The sequence below is a fragment of the Carya illinoinensis genome, chromosome 7, assembly GCF_018687715.1.
Source record: "Carya illinoinensis cultivar Pawnee chromosome 7, C.illinoinensisPawnee_v1, whole genome shotgun sequence".
In the NCBI taxonomy this organism is placed as follows: domain Eukaryota; kingdom Viridiplantae; phylum Streptophyta; class Magnoliopsida; order Fagales; family Juglandaceae; genus Carya; species Carya illinoinensis.
The window spans coordinates 7,823,726-7,840,341 of record NC_056758.1 but is presented as its reverse complement, the minus strand read 5'-3'; the positions used below and the strand labels follow the sequence as shown (position 1 = coordinate 7,840,341).

The following is a 16,616-nucleotide window of genomic DNA, read 5'->3' as shown; positions in this document are numbered from 1 at the left end:
AAGTACCTGCAGTACAGCAGGTATGATCTATATCCCTGGTTGTTTTTGGGTCAGGAGATGAAAGACATTATCATGAAATAGAGAATTCAGGATGGTGCCAAAAATGGATGTTTACTCACCTGCTCTGTTGACAACACGAAAATGAACTCAAAAATTATTGGTGCCATCCAAGTGCGACTATGTAGGAAAGTGAACCCGAAGCCAACTAATTAATTAAAATTAATTATAAAGCCTTTACAGCAAGCTGAATCTTCCATGTTCTTGGCACCTTAAACTATTTCTGTTTACCATGTTTTTTTTTTTTTCAGTCGACAATGACCGTTTCCTAGAAAGTTTAGAAAAATTATAATGATTACGTGAAAAGATTAAAAATTTGAAATTGAAAAGTGTGTGTTAAGTGATGTTTGAATCATATTGAAATGAGACGAAACATCTCAACATTTAAACGGACCTTAATTAGATAATTTAAGTTCTCATTCCGCCCTTTCATACGTACCTATGATCTTGAACGGGGAACTCAATACCCAAACATCCTTATCTTTAGAGGCGTCAACCTCCATTTACAATGTTAGTTGTCGATCAGTACGTAGCAAGATTGTATTAATTATTAAAAATGATTGGGATAATGACGCAGGCTTTGATTGGTTGACGTGGATATTAATACCACGCGTCATCCAATAAAAAATCAACATATGGTCTCTCCTTAGTTTTTTAATAGTAGATTAATGGAGATATCTAATTTTGAATTTTTTAATTTATCTATCAATTTTACAAAAGTTAAACGAATTGTTAAAATACGAAAATTGCTTTGCAAGTAATAACTTAAATTTTATTTAATAAAGATCATGTATGATCAAAGATGTACGTAAAATAACTTACCCCGGCCCCATTTTCTCTAGAAGATGGAGTTGCTTAATTCCCCAACGCAGCTTACGATCGAGATGTTGCGTGCATGGGCGATCTCGATCTTTTACATATTTGGTTTGTGGGGCTGTTTAAATTTTTGTCTTCTTCTGCTGCTCTGCATTTTGCATGCATGTTGACATTTCATACAACCTGAAAATCTTATTTCGTAATTATAAGTGTTTGCCTGCCTTGTAGTTTTGGACATATATAGAAAAAGGTAATGCTTTAGTCTGAAAACAAAGATAATATAAATAAATTAAATTAAATAAAAATATTATAGGTAGGGTTGGAGAACCAATCCTTATAGACATTTCATTGATATTTTATTTATTTATTTATTTATTTTTAGTAAGCATTTTATTCTTTGGTCTCAAGAGATATTATATATATAAATATATATATATATTCGTATAACAGATTGGAACGGAGAAAAGAGTTATTCCTAATCCATGATGGTGGTTCGATTTCGATATGGTGCTCTTCACATTCATACATAAAATAATAATAAATAAGTAAATAGAAATAAATAAATAGAGATACAGAAATTTATATGATTCGACAAAAAAACATACGTCTATAGTTTGTTTGGAGGCAAAATCTATTATAATTGGTAATTTTACAATTTGTCATGACCTCACATATCATTCAATACAATATAAGAATTTAGTCTAAACATAGAGAAGTCTTCCCGAGCCTATGGAGAGTATGTCGAAAAGTCTCCAGATTTGTGGGGATCTTTGCCTTATATAGCGGTCTATTTTTTGGAGTGATTGAGTCCAACTTATCTTGTGAAACCTGAAATACCATTTCTTTTAAAATTTTATCTTCAATTATGATTTGGTGTAAGTTAGATCTTTCCACTCATCAACCAAGATCTGACACATCAATTTTTTTTATCAGTAAATGCAAAAAGGTCCCACTGACACACAGTGGAAAATATAGTTTATAATTTTAGAACTTATAACTTATAACTAGAGTTATAAGTTCCACCCTTGTATTCTTATTTTAAGTTTTGATTTTTTGTTTTTTTAATTTCAAGTTTTGATTTAGAGGTTATTTGAATAGTGAGACGAGGCGAGATAGTTTTGGATAAAAGTTAAAAATTGAATAAAATATTGTTAGACTATTATTTTTTAAAATTATTATTATTTTGATATTTGAAAAAATTAAATTGTTTATTATATTTTGTATGAGAATTTGAAAAAATTGTAATGATGAGATGAGATTAGATGAATTGAGAGTGTTTCTCAATCCAAACGGCATCTAGTCTCTAGCATGCACTAAGGCTCGATCGGTTTGGATTGAAATGTACTCTCAACCCATCTCATATCATTTCATTATTACAATTTTGAAAAAATCTCACCTAAAATACAATAAACAATTTAACTTTTTCAAATCTCAAAATAATAATCCTATTAAAAATTAATATTTTATTTAATATCACATCTTATCTTAACTCATCTTATTACATCTTAACTCATTATCTAAACTTACCTTACCTAAGTTGGTCCATGGCCTTACACGTGGAAATATGAGTAATAACTTTGGACATAAGCAAAATATCTTATACTTAATTAATGCACTTTTAGCCGGCTGAAGTAAAACCTTTCTTTCTAAGCTTCTCGTTAAAAAGCTAGCTCGCGTAGGGTCGCTCTTCCTTTTTAGGAAAGCAAGATTTTATCAAGGGAATGACACACCACAACTTATTTATTTTTATAATTATGTTTTAAAATTTGAATATGATTTATGTAAAGTGATATTATTTTTATAAGTTATTTTATAATACTACCTCTCATTTAAAATATAATTAGAGAGATGCTTCACGCCGGTCGGGCTGTAAATGAGATAAAAACAGCCATCCATTCACGTAGTGCCACGTAGGAAAAAGTAGTGTTAGAAAAATGGGGTCAACCACAGGAATCATCGATTCATCAGCTTATTTCCGTCTGTTTCTGCCTTCTCCCGGACGCCCCATCTCGCATAGCCCTTCTCCCGGACGCCCCATCCCAACACGACACCGACGGACGCCTCGCAGCACAGCGCCGACGGACCGATGCTTCTCAGCACCGTCCGCAGCTCAGCATGACCCCGAAAGTGTAGAAGACGAGTGGGAGAAATCGTCTGCCATCATGAAACTCGTTGTTCGTCACCCATTAATATTCACTTTAATTTACCAGCCTCGTTTGGCATAAAGAAAATCAACTCTTCTATTTAAAGTAGAAGAAAAGACAAATTTATTAGAGGAAGTTTTGCAATTTTCAAAATCTCGTTGCGATTCAGTCGGTCGTTTCTCCAAGTGCAAACTCGTTCACGTTAACTCAGTTCCTCTCTCTACGCCATTGATGCAGGTACTTGGTTCTGGGGCAAGCTTGTTGCCATTTAAGGCTGATGGAGGACGCCATGGCTCTCCTCCAGACCGGCAAGCGCCTCGCCACTACTGCATTCCGCCGTGAAAGCATATGCCGGTCCGAAGATAGCTTCTCCGTCTCCTCCGCCATCACCTTCTCCACCACAACCCCTCCCACCACTTCGCCGAGTGATCCGACCGATACCAAGAGCGTAAACCAACTCATCAGCCACATAAAGCTCCTGTTCCGTTTCGTGTTTCTGATTTCAAATGTCCCAAATAATTTTCACATGTAATGCAGGTCTACGGAGGTCTCGGTGGAAGGCTTACGTGTTGAGTTTTTATTGGCTGGCTGTTTTTATCTCATTTACAGCCCGACCGGTCCTAAGGTTTTCTCATATAATTATATAAATTATTGTAAAAAAGTTGTATGTCTCTAATTTTTCTTTTAATTAAATTAAATAGTTAATACGACTTAGGTCCTGATATAATTAATACTATGTTAATTTCTAGGGTGGTAATTAATGAATAACGATATGTTACACTTGGTTTCTTTGGAGCATGTAATTAAGAGAGCCAATTCCCATGCCTAGATACCGGCCGGCCTATACTCTAAAAATAGGAAACAAAAATAATGGATGTTTGCTGCCGACAAGAGATAGGATAGGGCTCTCGATCTCATGGCCGGGTAGCATGTGGTCCATGTGCCGGTCTATATATTTATCTGGTGGTCACGTACTTGGATATTAGATCGATGAATATATAAATAGACATGAGGGACGTACCTACGTGTGATGATTTGGGGAAAAGATTGGGAGTTTTTATTTTTATTCTTTTAAGGAAAAAAAAAAAAAAAAAGAGAGAAGAATTAAAATCAAGAGATCGATTGATAAATATTAACATAGTTGGGACGTCTGGTGTGGAACAAGTAGATCAGGAGGCTAGGAAAAGGATTGAATTTGGGAGCATGGTTCATGGGTTTTGGGAGTGGTGACTCCATACTCCATTTATAATGAAGCGCATGGTGCATGGTGGTTGAAATCCACTAGGAACTAGTATATCTATCCTCAAAAACTTGAATGGCATTGGGATAATGACAAAAACAAAAAACAAAAAACGCCTCAAGAAAATCGAGAAAAATAAAGAGTACATGATCTAAAAGAGATAGAAGATGAGAGAATGGATCAGGGTATGACTTGGGACTAGAGAGCTAGGTTTTTTGGCAAGAGAAGAAATAGGCATAATTTTACAAGAACTAGAGTCATCTACTGGTAAATTGTTATCAAATTAATTATTGACGAGACTCACTACTTTTTTAATTTTTTATAAAAAAATTAAACTCATTTCAACTTAAAAAATTAAATGCATCTCAATGGGATCCACAAAATACTACTATTCATAACTCAATTCAACTCAATTTATTTCAACATCTAAACTTAGCTTAAACTAGTAGTTGTCGGTGACAAGAATCTATTACTCTAAAGTTGATCAAATCTCATCCCTTCATTTGAAAATTAAAGACCATGATATTGTCATCTCATCATTAAACTATATCTCCACTTCGATAATTATTAATTAAAAGAAAACATTTTAAAATAAAATAAAATGAATATTTATTGGGAAAAAAAAATAAAGAGCCACCCATGGGTGGCTCATGACCACCACCTATAGAACGGTGCCACCCAGGGGTGGCTTAAGCTGACCAGCTTGCCACTGGGTGGATCACACACCCACCCAGGGAATGGTTGGAGATCACCCACTCCGCCACAACTGCTGCAGTACTGGGGTGTCCGACCACCAAAAATGTTGTAGTACTCAACCATCATGTTTTCAAGGAGCTAGACAAATAGTTGAAAGATGAGTTGGCAATATCAAAGCCTTTCACAAATGAAATGTAAGGAGTTGCTATTGAAAGAAACAAGAGAGTTTATTTTAAATACAAGTAAAGTCTATAAAGTGATAGCACTAATCTAACTAAATGATTGCACTTATGACTAGTTGAACACAGCTTAATACCATCAGCGCACTTATCACAATGTGTTGGTTGAGATGAACACAACATAGTGTCCTTATCCTTGGCAACTACACGTTAAGCTCTCCAAGTTTTCCAATAACATGAGTGATCGATCTTAATCTGATGGGTATTCTCTACATCGGCATATTGATCAGTAACATGAGTACTGATAGTCACTTTTGCATCTTTAGTGGTAGAGTTTTCATTTTTGCTCTCACATTGCGTATCGAAGGTGGTGGCAGCTCATAGTCATTGGATTACTCCCAATCGATTTGACATTTACCATGTCTTAGGATTCGAAATCGAACGAGTTTACTATAGTATTAACTACTTACATATTCATTGAAGTACTCTCTCGATCTAGTGGGATTGAGATTTAAGATACATACAACTTTTTTTTATAATCTTTTATACAATCACGATTTAAAACAAGGATACTTGTGTAAGGTAATATTACTTTTACAAATTATATTACAAAAATGCCCCTCATTTAAAACATATATAATTGTGTATAAAGTTATAAAAATTAGACTTATATGTCTATTATACTTAATAGAGCACATGTGACTTCTCGTCTTTGCCTTCACGTCCAATTCCCAATGAGTAGGGTGCTGCTATGCTCCCTCCTTCCGTTTTACTCGATGAAGAAAAAGGTCTAGTGATAATTACCATGGTAACGAGCAGGGGCGGAATCATAAAATCTGGTTTGGCGGGACAAGTTTAAAAAAAATAATTTTGGGGGGATAAATACTAATTTTCATATAATTTTCTTTATAAAAATACCTTTAAAATTATAATTTTCATATAATTTTAAAAATTTTGGGGGGCCCAAGACCCTTAGTAGTTCCACCTCTGGTAACGAGCATTCAAGTCTTTGTGAACGACTCTAACGAGCAGTAGAGGGGCCTGCACTCAAAGTAACGAGCATTAAACTTTCATTCCTTCAATGTCTTTGTGAATAACTTGAACTTAAAAAGTCTTTAATGATTAATCAATCAAACTTCGTAGAAACAAAAATTTACAATTAAATTAACACTTTCAAATGATAGTATGATTTTTTTATCAATTATATTATGTACAGTCACTTTTGTATCTTTTTTACGCACTCCATTGATATGGCGGAACTCAGCATTTATTTTATACTAAAAAAAATGATATAATTAATCACATCAGTAGAGTATAGAAAGAAGATGAGAAAGTGACTGTTTATAGAGTTTTTTTTTTTTTTATTGGCATTAGGTGTCTAGTCGAGAACACTTGTAGGTGTATAGGTCCTCGAAAAGAAATTTTTTACATGTACAAATCGAGTAATTTAAGAAAAAAATCATCAAATTCGATGACTTCTAAAAATTACTTGCATCTAGATGGAATTCGAACCTTAAACTTTAGGAGGAGAATACTACTAAGGTAAAGACCTTTATCACTTTGAGTCAATCTTAAGGTTTAATGGTGGTATGATTTTTGCTTGTTTTGGCACGAGTCTCGGTGGCTTAAGGTTTGGTGGTATGATTTTTGCTTGTTTTGGCCACCGAGACTAGGTTTGGTGGTATGATTTTTGCTTGTTTTGGCACGAGTCTCGGTGGCTTAAGGTTTAATGGTGGTATGATTTTTGCTTGTTTTGGCAGTCTCGGCTCCACAGGACGTGCAAAGAATATCCTAATCTTTTTGGCAAGTTTTACATTAGGTTTTTATTTATTTATTTTATTTAAGTACACGTGTTAAGATATTAATTATATATCGACTTTCAAGGACTTCGGCTTGCTACAAGATAAAATCCATTTTCGTGGTTTGAAAAAAGGGTCACACTTTTAATAGGCCCATTAATTATGGTGCCATTTCTAGCAAGTAGCAAGACCAGACCTAAAACTGACACCATCAGGAATCCAACAAGAACCAATTTGAAATCTAGCCAGAGTGGCTAATAAAACTGTGTACCACAAGGGCTTTCGGTTGCTGGAAGATAACGAGTCATTTTCCAGGTTTGAAATTATGGTTCATGCTTTAATAGATTTTTAAAAGCATTAATTATGTTTGTATTATCTAGCAAGACCGATACAGAGCCATCAAGATCTCAAGCAAGCAGAAAACTATCACAGATCCAACAAGTTATCTTGAGTAATAAATTCTATATTATTTATAGATAAGATCTTAAATATGTTTATAAAGTTAGAGTAAATCTTTTTCTTTAAATTAATTTTATGAAATAAATTAAGCTCATAAATTTTTTTCATGGTATCAGAGTCTATCACAGGATAAATAGAAGCATACTACTTGACAAGAACTAGAAAAAATACTGATTTGTATGTAAAGGAGAATATTAATAAATAAATCTCACATTACCTGTGAATAAGGACTTAGATATGTTTATAAAGTTAGAATAAATCTCTTTTTTAAATCAATTTTATAGGATGAGTTAGACCTATAAATTGTTACCTACATAATAATAGGGTTGAAAATAATATACAAGGGGCAAATGCTTGTAGGTTTACCAAACGTGTACTCACATTGTCACACAAACAACATATTTACTCTAGAAGTGTTATATGTACAAATAGGTATTATAAAAATAAATTTAAAAATTGACATGGCATGAGAGGAGACTCAAAATCTAAATCAGCACACAATTCATGAGGTCACCATTGAAAAAGCACCATATCAGGCCCATCTTTTGTGTGTATGTAGAAACAGCATGCTTTAACGTTTGTGTGATTAGTTATTCTAAATCATCGTGCACGTTGGATATGTTACTGTAAATTAGAATCTAAAATAACGTAGGTTACGAAATCTACCATCTGTATAGAATTATCGAGCACATAGTAATTAATTGAAACTCGGAACAACAACTGAGGCAGCCCCAAGTGCCTGTAATACGACAGCTGAAACAAAATGGAATTTGTGTATGAGAAAAAAGAAGTGACGCAATCTTTTTTCACCAAGGTTCTACTAGATAAGCATATTTCATTTGAACCCTAGCAAAAGACTTGCCTAAAATAAAAGATTGGAAAACCCAAAACCAGATTGCAACTTAGCAGTGACAATTATAAAATCTCTCTCTATCCCCTAATAATTCCTTGTGAAATGTAAATTGATTTCTATAATAATTCATTTCGAGGGTGAGAACCTAAAAGAGAGAGAGAGAGATCATAATCTTTCGTTTACTTTCTGATAACTGGCATAACTGCATTGTTCTATCACAGGCCAAGGCCGAACAACAAAGTAAATAACAATCTTCAAATAAAGCTTACGCTATGGGCCTAAGCCCATTAACTAATTCACTAAGGTCCAACTAAATAACATAAGACTAAAAGCATAAAGAAATAACGTAGTGAGTCTCATGCGCTGCCACGTTCACTTTTTTAAAATTTTTAATCTCATTTAATCATTTCAGTTTTTTTAAATTTTTATATAAAATAAAATAAATAATTTAACTTTTTCAAGTCTCAATATAAAAATAATATTAAAATAATATATTTTAATAATATTTTATTCAACTTTTAACTTTAATCTCAACTCATCTCACCTCATCTTTAAAAACAAACAAGACAACATTGCCCACATAATATAGTTCTTCCTTGTACTTCTTGATAAGCTATAGTTCTTCCTTGTACTTATTGACACTTCCAGTCTCAGATCCTTCCTAATCTCCATCTCCCTTCACACCATTAACAAACCCTCATCTTTTAGGGCACCTTGCCCATAAGATACGGATATGCTTCTTTGAGCTGGTCGTAGAGTTCCCACATAGCCTAGTCTAGCCCATGTCCTTGCCATTGAGCCAGGAGTTCTACCCATGCTTAGTTCTAAGACTTTGTCCGAAGGCACCCCAACACTTCTTCATGTTCTAATTTCAAAACGTTAATTAGGGGTGTAACCAGTCCGGTTCAATTCGGTTTTAAACAGAATTTAAGACTGAATCGGTATATATCAATTTTGTATTTTCAAAAAACTGATTACGCACCAGTTACTCCCTTAAACTGTTATATCCAATTTTACCAGTTTCGGTCTAGTTCGTTCCAGTTATACAAAAATATATATATATATATATATATATATGTTTTTTAAAACATATATATACATGCATGCAGGTTGATAATATCATATGATGAACATATATAGCAATGTTGATGGAAAGCTCAATTACTACTTCCATAGATAATATTTTAGTAATCTTATTTACAACTTTGGTATATAAATTCAAATCTTTTGATGCTTAGGATTTTTTTTTTTTTAAATTTAAAATTTTTTCAAGTGATAAAAAAATATTGATGTGATTTATCAATTTTAGTTTAAAGTTTTATAATTTCAGTTTATTTTTAAATTAATATATATTATTATATATATTATATATAATATAAATAATATTATATATAATATTAAAAAATAATTTAAAATATATATTATATAGAACCGATTCGGTCTAGTCCAAGCCTAAAAAACTTAGATCCGAAACCAAACTTGTTCACACCAATTTTGCCATTACAGAAACCAGTTCAAGACCAAGGTCGATCTGGTCCGATTTTCCAATTTTTTTTTTTTTAACATCCTTAACGTCCATGGAATCTACTGGAGGAAGCATCGGCTTTGGAGTGAACCTATTTCCCAAGTTCTTCTTGAGTTGTGAGATGTGGAATGTTGAGTATATTTGTGTTTTGACTGGCAAATTGAGTAATAAGCAACAAGGATGATTCTTTGCACGATCTTGAAAAGGACCTGAAATACCTGGGTGCTAGCTTGAGATTTTGGTGGTGGGACACAAAGTTAAACCGGTAGGGTTGAAGACAAAGGTACACCCAATCTTCGATACTATACTCTTATTCTTTCCCTCTTAGGTTATCATACTCTTAGGGTTGAAGACAAAGGCCGACTTCCAAAGCTTCCAAATGGGCAGTTCTCAGCACATAACTAAGAAGCCGCAATGGAGGATACCCATAGAGGGTTTCAAATGGGGCATATTTGGTTGAGCGGTGTTGAGTAGAGTAGTACCACTATTCGGCTAAGGGAACCCATATAGCCCAATCTTTTGGTCGATCCCCCATAAAGCACCTTAGATAATTTTCTAAGGATTTGTTGACAAATTCATTATGTCCATTGGTTTGGAGATTATATGGAGTACTCATGTCCATCTGCACCTCTTAGGGAGTGAAAGACTCCTATCAAAACCTACTGCTAAAAGTATTGTCTCGGTCCAATACAATTGAATTGGGTAGGCCATGGTATTTGAACACATTTTTTAGGAATTGCTCAACCACTATCTTGGCAATGTAGAGATGTTTTAGGGGTGTGAAGTGGTTGTACTTAGTGAGTCAGTCAACAACTGCTCACAAGCTGTGTAAAGCCATTTGAATTTAGAAGCCCCTCGATAAAAGCCATTTGAATTAAGAAGTCCTTCGATAAAAGGTTGGTGTGGCATTGGTAGTGGCTGCAGTAACCCATTCAGCATAGTATATCATCCATATTAACTCTTTGGCACAAATTACAACTTCTATTGACCTACTTGATATCTTTTTTAAGGTCTAGTTAGTAAAACTCTATCATGCGCTTAATGTGCATGATTTCCTTGTATCTAATTATGCTTCCTAGCTAGATATTTTTTCTTGTATACATTATGTATACTCGGCTACTCTAATTGATATTAATAAATTTGTACTTATAAAAAAAATAAATAGCCATTATGAAACACACTTCTAAACGATGTCCCATTGCTTCAAATTTACAGCAACCCCTTTCAAAATAAAAGATAAAAAAACACAAAAAGAAAAATAACATCAAAAGGTACAAAATACAAATAAATCCTCAGAAGTGTGTGGTCCATAGAATACGAACCTTTTCATATCTGATTTTTTAGGAAAATGAAAACGTTTCAAGTACTTATATGTGAAAATGACAACACAAATTTCTAGCAAACTCTCTATGTATCATTGCTAACATGCTAACAAACAAACAGATTGCTTTCTCTGCAACATGTTTAGGAAATACTTTTTGGAAGTTATCGTTTTGTTTAGGTTGGCAGATGTTTTTTAGGCATGTAAAAATTATAATGATTCAATTCATCGAATTATTATAATTTTTTAAATTCTTACATAAAATATAATAAATAATTTAATTTTTTTAATCTTAAAATAAAAATAATATTTTAATAATATTTTATTCAACTTTTAATTTCATCTCATCTCAACTCACTATCCAAACCTCTTATTACAAATAAGTTAAGCAAATTTCGGCCAATCCAATTTAGTGGAAAACTCTGCCGTCCATGTATTAATCCTAAGATCTTTTATTTTTTTTAATTTTTTGATAAGAATCCTAAGATCTTTTAAATCTAATAGTCAAACTACAACAACCAATATAAATATCTGTGACGCACATTAGGAATAAAGTTACCTAATTTAAATAGTATATACAACTCAATATATATTCCAAATCTCAAGTGGATTTTAAACGATACTATTCATAAAGTCGATTGTCTCCATTCTCCATCGACTGTTGCGAAGCTTCAAAGTTCCCAACGCCATTGTCGTTTGTCGAAATCCTCAATAAAACCCAAAGCCCTCTTTCATCTTTACATTTTACGAGTGCCAATTCCGCATAGCCAAATGTGCAAAGAGAACCGCGCCGAGACCCGAATCCAAACCCTAGAATGCCGAAGAAGCTCGTAGTCCGAACCCCTACCCCTACAAATGGCGAAGCACTCGAGCGGGTGGGTCGCTTTGCACAAGCGCTGGCTCCTTGCTCTCCTTCTACTGCTCTCCGTCTCCACGTTGATCGCGTTCTTCATCAGATCCGCCTTCGACTCATGCGATCGCCACCCCGAAATCGTGGATAAGTGGGTTAACTCGGTTTCGGGGTCCGGGTCCAGGGCGAGTCCACTCAGTTTTATGAAATCCAAGCTCGTCCTTCTCGTCTCGCACGAGCTCTCTCTTTCTGGTAGCTCTGCTTATCGCTTCTTCCATTCAACTTGCTTTATCCAAAATCATTTATTCACTATTCTTTTACTGCATCATTAGTTAGTTTTTAGTGATACTTGGTTTTGTAAGTTTCTCTCTCGTTCTCTAGTATTTATCGTTAGGGGGCAGTGCTTGTCTATGATAATATATGCTATGATTGGGAGATGTACAACACCTTGACAATTGATTATTCCTTAGTAAAATAGGCCCAATTTAACAGATGTTGACGCTTTGTCGAGTTGAGTTCATATATTTATTTATATGCTGATAACTGAGTTTTTATTGAGGACTGCAAAACCAATTTCTGCGTGGAAGTGCTATGCTATATTACATAAGATATTATTCCGTTTAACTCCTTTCTGTCTAACAAAACTGCACGGTCATCTTCTTTCACTTCGTTGTTTTAAATATTTTTGTCCATATTCTTTCAGGTGGACCATTGTTGCTGATGGAGCTTGCATTCCTTTTAAGAAGTGTTGGTGCTGAGGTTTGTTGGATTACAATCCAAAAGCCTCCTGAATCTGATGAAGTTATTTACAGTTTGGACCATAAGATGTTAGACCGAGGAGTGCAGGTAATTTATTTATTGGCTTATATATTTGATCTTTTGTCTTGCTTGTTAAGTTTTTGGCCTGATGCCTATCAAATCCCAGCCAACCCGTCACCACTTGAGCCCAAATTCCTAGTGGGTGAGTATTTTTTTTTAATCTTTTACGATAGAGGAAGCAGTCTGCCTTCTGTACCTGGTCTAATATTCAGAGTACTACTATTTAGACCAAAATGTTGCTGTGGCTTTCTTAAGGAAAATCTTCTTGTTGTTTGTGTGTTAAATTTCAGTCTGTATATGGTTAATATGCAGTGTTGGTGCTAATTTTGAAGGGTTTGATTGATGTCTCGTGCTTCTAATCATACCTCCATATACACACTTTTAGGTCTTCTCTGCCAAAGGTCAGCAAGCTTTAGACACAGCCCTCAAAGCTGATTTGGTTGTTTTGAACACAGCAGTTGCTGGGAAATGGCTAGATGCTGTTCTCAAGGAAAATGTTCCTCGTGTTCTACCAAAAGTGTTGTGGTGGATACATGAAATGCGTGGGCATTACTTCAAAATGGACTATGTCAAGCACCTGCCTTTGGTTGCTGGTGCTATGATTGATTCACATGTAACGGCAGAATACTGGAAGAGTAGGACTCATGAGCGCTTGAGGTAGGCTTCTAAAATCTTAATGCGAACTCATTTAGTTTAGTCCTTATAGATGCAGTTACGTTAATGTGTTATGGGTTAGTCGATCATAAACTTGGGACATGTTCTAAGAGGGAAAAGGCTTTAATCTGATAAAAGGTTTTTCCTTGTTTATATGGTGCCTCATTCTTCTTTCAAATGAGGATACTCTCTCTTTCAATAGAGTGTTGTCTTTGTGTTTCCATCTAGCTTTTACCTTAGCTGGGTAATTGATGTTGGATGGTGGTCTCTTTTTTTCCAGTATTATTGCATATCCTCTTTTTTTCCAGTATTATTGCATATCCTCATTGTTAAAATATTATTTTTTTAATATTATTTTTGTTTTGAGATTTGAAAAAGTTGAATTAGTTATTGTATTTTGTATGGGAATTTGGGAAAATTGTAATGATTAGATGAGATAAGATGAGATGAGATGAGTTAAGATGCATTTTGAATCCAAACAAGGCCTAAATGTTTTAATTGAACTACTAAACTCGTAGACCTTGGCCCAAAGGGGAGATCAGTCCCAACCCAAATCCATCATTAGAACCACATAAACACATACACATGCCTGGGCTTAGAGACAACATTTGATTTATTACAGTTCTGGCAGGTTTGGTGGGTTAAATGGGTTAGAAACTCTCAAATGCAGTTATGTTTTGGGATCCAGTATTTCATAAGGCAATATTTTTTCCTCAATTCTCTGTTTTTTCAATTGAATGCTGAGGATAATATTTCCACTCATTTGCTCTCTGCAGAATTAAAATGCCTGATACCCATGTTGTTCACCTTGGAAATAGCAAGGAACTTATGGAAGTTGCTGAAGACAGTGTAGCGAAAAGGGTTTTGCGTGAACATGTCAGGGAGTCACTTGGAGTGCGAAATGAAGATTTACTATTTGCTATCATAAACAGTATGCTTTTATTACTGATGTTATCAAATATGCTAGCATTTTGTGGTTGCAACTGCTTCAACCCAGACCAATTGACACCAAAAGAATGCTTGTTAGGTTTACTCTGTATACTCATAGCTTATGGGCGCTATGTTACTCAATATAACAGGTGTTTCACGTGGAAAAGGCCAGGATTTATTTCTGCGTTCGTTCTATGAAAGCTTGCAACTGATTCAAGAGAAGAAGTTGAAGGTGCCAGCAATGCATGCAATTATTGTTGGAAGTGACATGACTGCTCAGACCAAGTTTGAGTCAGAATTACGCAACTTTGTAATGCTGAAGAAAATACAAGATCGAGTTCACTTTGTAAATAAAACTCTGACTGTAGCACCTTACCTAGCTGCAATTGATGTTCTCGTTCAGAATTCCCAGGTAATCTTGCTATACCCATAACTCTCTCTCTCTCTCTCTCTCTCTCTCTCTCTCTCTCTCTCTCTCTCTCTCTGATGCTATATCTTGTTTTAAGCACTAAATTAGTTTCTTTGTTATTGATCTTATATTGAGGGTGGCTATTTTCATGCACGCATTGATTGTTTTTGTTTTACAGATTATTAGTTAGCAACAATGTCATTACCAATAAAAAAAGTTTTAGTCACTATTTGCCCTATCCTTTGGCTTGCCTACCACTTCTTAACTTCCTGTATCTTGGTCATCTCATCAGCTAAGAAGGGAAAAACAAGTAGTTAAATAGAGGAACAAAATATCCTGCAAACAAAGTGCAATGCACGAATGAAAACTGAATATAATAGCAAATATGATATGAGAAAGAAATCTGGTATTCGTCTGGGGAACTAGGGTTTGTGATGATACTCTATTTTTAGTTGTAATTCATTTTGCGGTTACTTTGCTTGAAAAGCAATGACTTGTGGCAGGATATATGAAAGCATGTCTTAAAAGACATTTTGAAGGCGTGTAAGGCACCGAGTATGAAATGTGTCTGAGACAGATGATTATGAAACGGGTGCCACATAAGAGCTTTGAACTATTTTCTTTGCTCTGTTTTGCATCTTATGGATCTACTGAGTTTCGTCATGGGCATGCCGGTTTTATTTTAATCATTACAATTTACATTGTCTTGGTCTTCTGATCACTCTGTGTCTATTCACTTATAAGTTTCTTGTTCTCTTTGAATAATTAGTTGGAGTACGTGATCCTTATAATCCATTCTAATATATAACTTGCATCTAGGCCCGAGGAGAATGCTTTGGTAGGATAACAATCGAAGCTATGGCATTTCAGCTGCCTGTACTGGTAATTAACTACTTTCTATTTGTTTTTGGCACTCGTCTCCTAGACAAGGCTCTATATCAGAATAATGAACAGTATTCAGAAATTAAAATGAATAAAGAAAAGTAACAAGAGCAGTGTAGCGGAATTTTCTTCTGTTCTGATGCACTAAAGGAAGCTTCTTATTGTTTAATTCTTAAAAACCATTTGGTAGGGAACAGCGGCAGGCGGCACCACAGAGATCGTAGTGAATGAGACGACAGGTCTGCTGCATCCTGTTGGAAAAGAAGGGATTTCTCCCCTTGCCAAAAATATTGTGAAACTCGCCACTCATGTTGAAAGAAGGCTCACAATGGGGAAAAGAGGTTATGAAAGGGTCAAAGAGATGTTTTTAGAGCGGCACATGGCGCATAGAATTGCTGCTGTTCTGAAGGAAGTGTTGCACAAGTCAAAGAGCAGCTAACTGGCTTAAGGCTTTCAAGGGCCATATCATTTTAAACCAAATTGGGAGTTTTGAGTTTTTCTGTAGTAATAGCCAAACCTACTCCGGCTGCTGGCTATGGTCCGTATTCTTAGAAAGGTTTTAGATTTGTGTACAGATAAGAAATTAAGCTTAGTAGCTTGTCACAGGGTTGCCATCAATATACAGTGGAAAATTTTTGTTGTTCCAATAGTATTGGCTTGACGATGGTTTTTGGCAGATAGATCAAAATTACAAACCTTCTTCTTCTTCATATAAATGAGCCTTTTCATTGTAGCGTAAGAGCAAAATATTATCAAGATATTTTGATGATCAAGATTGTTTTAAGGCCAGATACTTGAATCGGGACTTGGTATTGTCTTTGAATTCCCAAACATTAGATGGTACCTTTGAACCTCTAATTGAACTTGCGTGCAATCGAGATCAAATTACGTAATTAAGGACAGCTCAACTGGCTTAAGTTTGTAGAAAAACATGGTAAACTTCATCTCAATTTACCAAACATGCATGTCCTACCAAGCAACTG

At 34.7% G+C, this 16,616-nt stretch overlaps 1 protein-coding gene across 2 annotated transcripts; it reads left to right on the top strand.

The window, feature by feature from the left end:
* Nucleotides 1-11,694: 11,694 nt before the first annotated feature.
* On the top strand, nt 11,695-16,366 carry LOC122316766. Of its 2 annotated transcripts, none has more exons than XM_043133539.1 (7): nt 11,695-12,191; nt 12,643-12,785; nt 13,144-13,415; nt 14,189-14,343; nt 14,492-14,754; nt 15,571-15,633; nt 15,824-16,366. In XM_043133539.1, the coding sequence occupies exons 1-7, from the start codon at nt 11,945-11,947 to the stop codon at nt 16,070-16,072; spliced, it is 1,392 nt and encodes a 463-aa protein (XP_042989473.1). In that variant the 5' UTR covers nt 11,695-11,944; the 3' UTR covers nt 16,073-16,366. The 2 variants fall into 2 exon arrangements, with proteins under 2 accessions (XP_042989473.1, XP_042989474.1); XM_043133540.1 differs by having other exon boundaries at nt 15,831-16,068.
* Nucleotides 16,367-16,616: the final 250 nt, after the last annotated feature.

Bases quoted from the DNA above. Each gene is read 5' to 3' on its own strand.
- LOC122316766 (XM_043133539.1), top strand. From the start codon at position 11,945: ATGGCGAAGCACTCGAGCGGGTGGGTCGCTTTGCACAAGCGCTGGCTC. The intron at 14,344-14,491 runs GTATGCTTTTAT...TCAATATAACAG, and splicing joins ACTATTTGCTATCATAAACA to GTGTTTCACGTGGAAAAGGC. The intron at 15,634-15,823 runs GTAATTAACTAC...ACCATTTGGTAG, and splicing joins CATTTCAGCTGCCTGTACTG to GGAACAGCGGCAGGCGGCAC.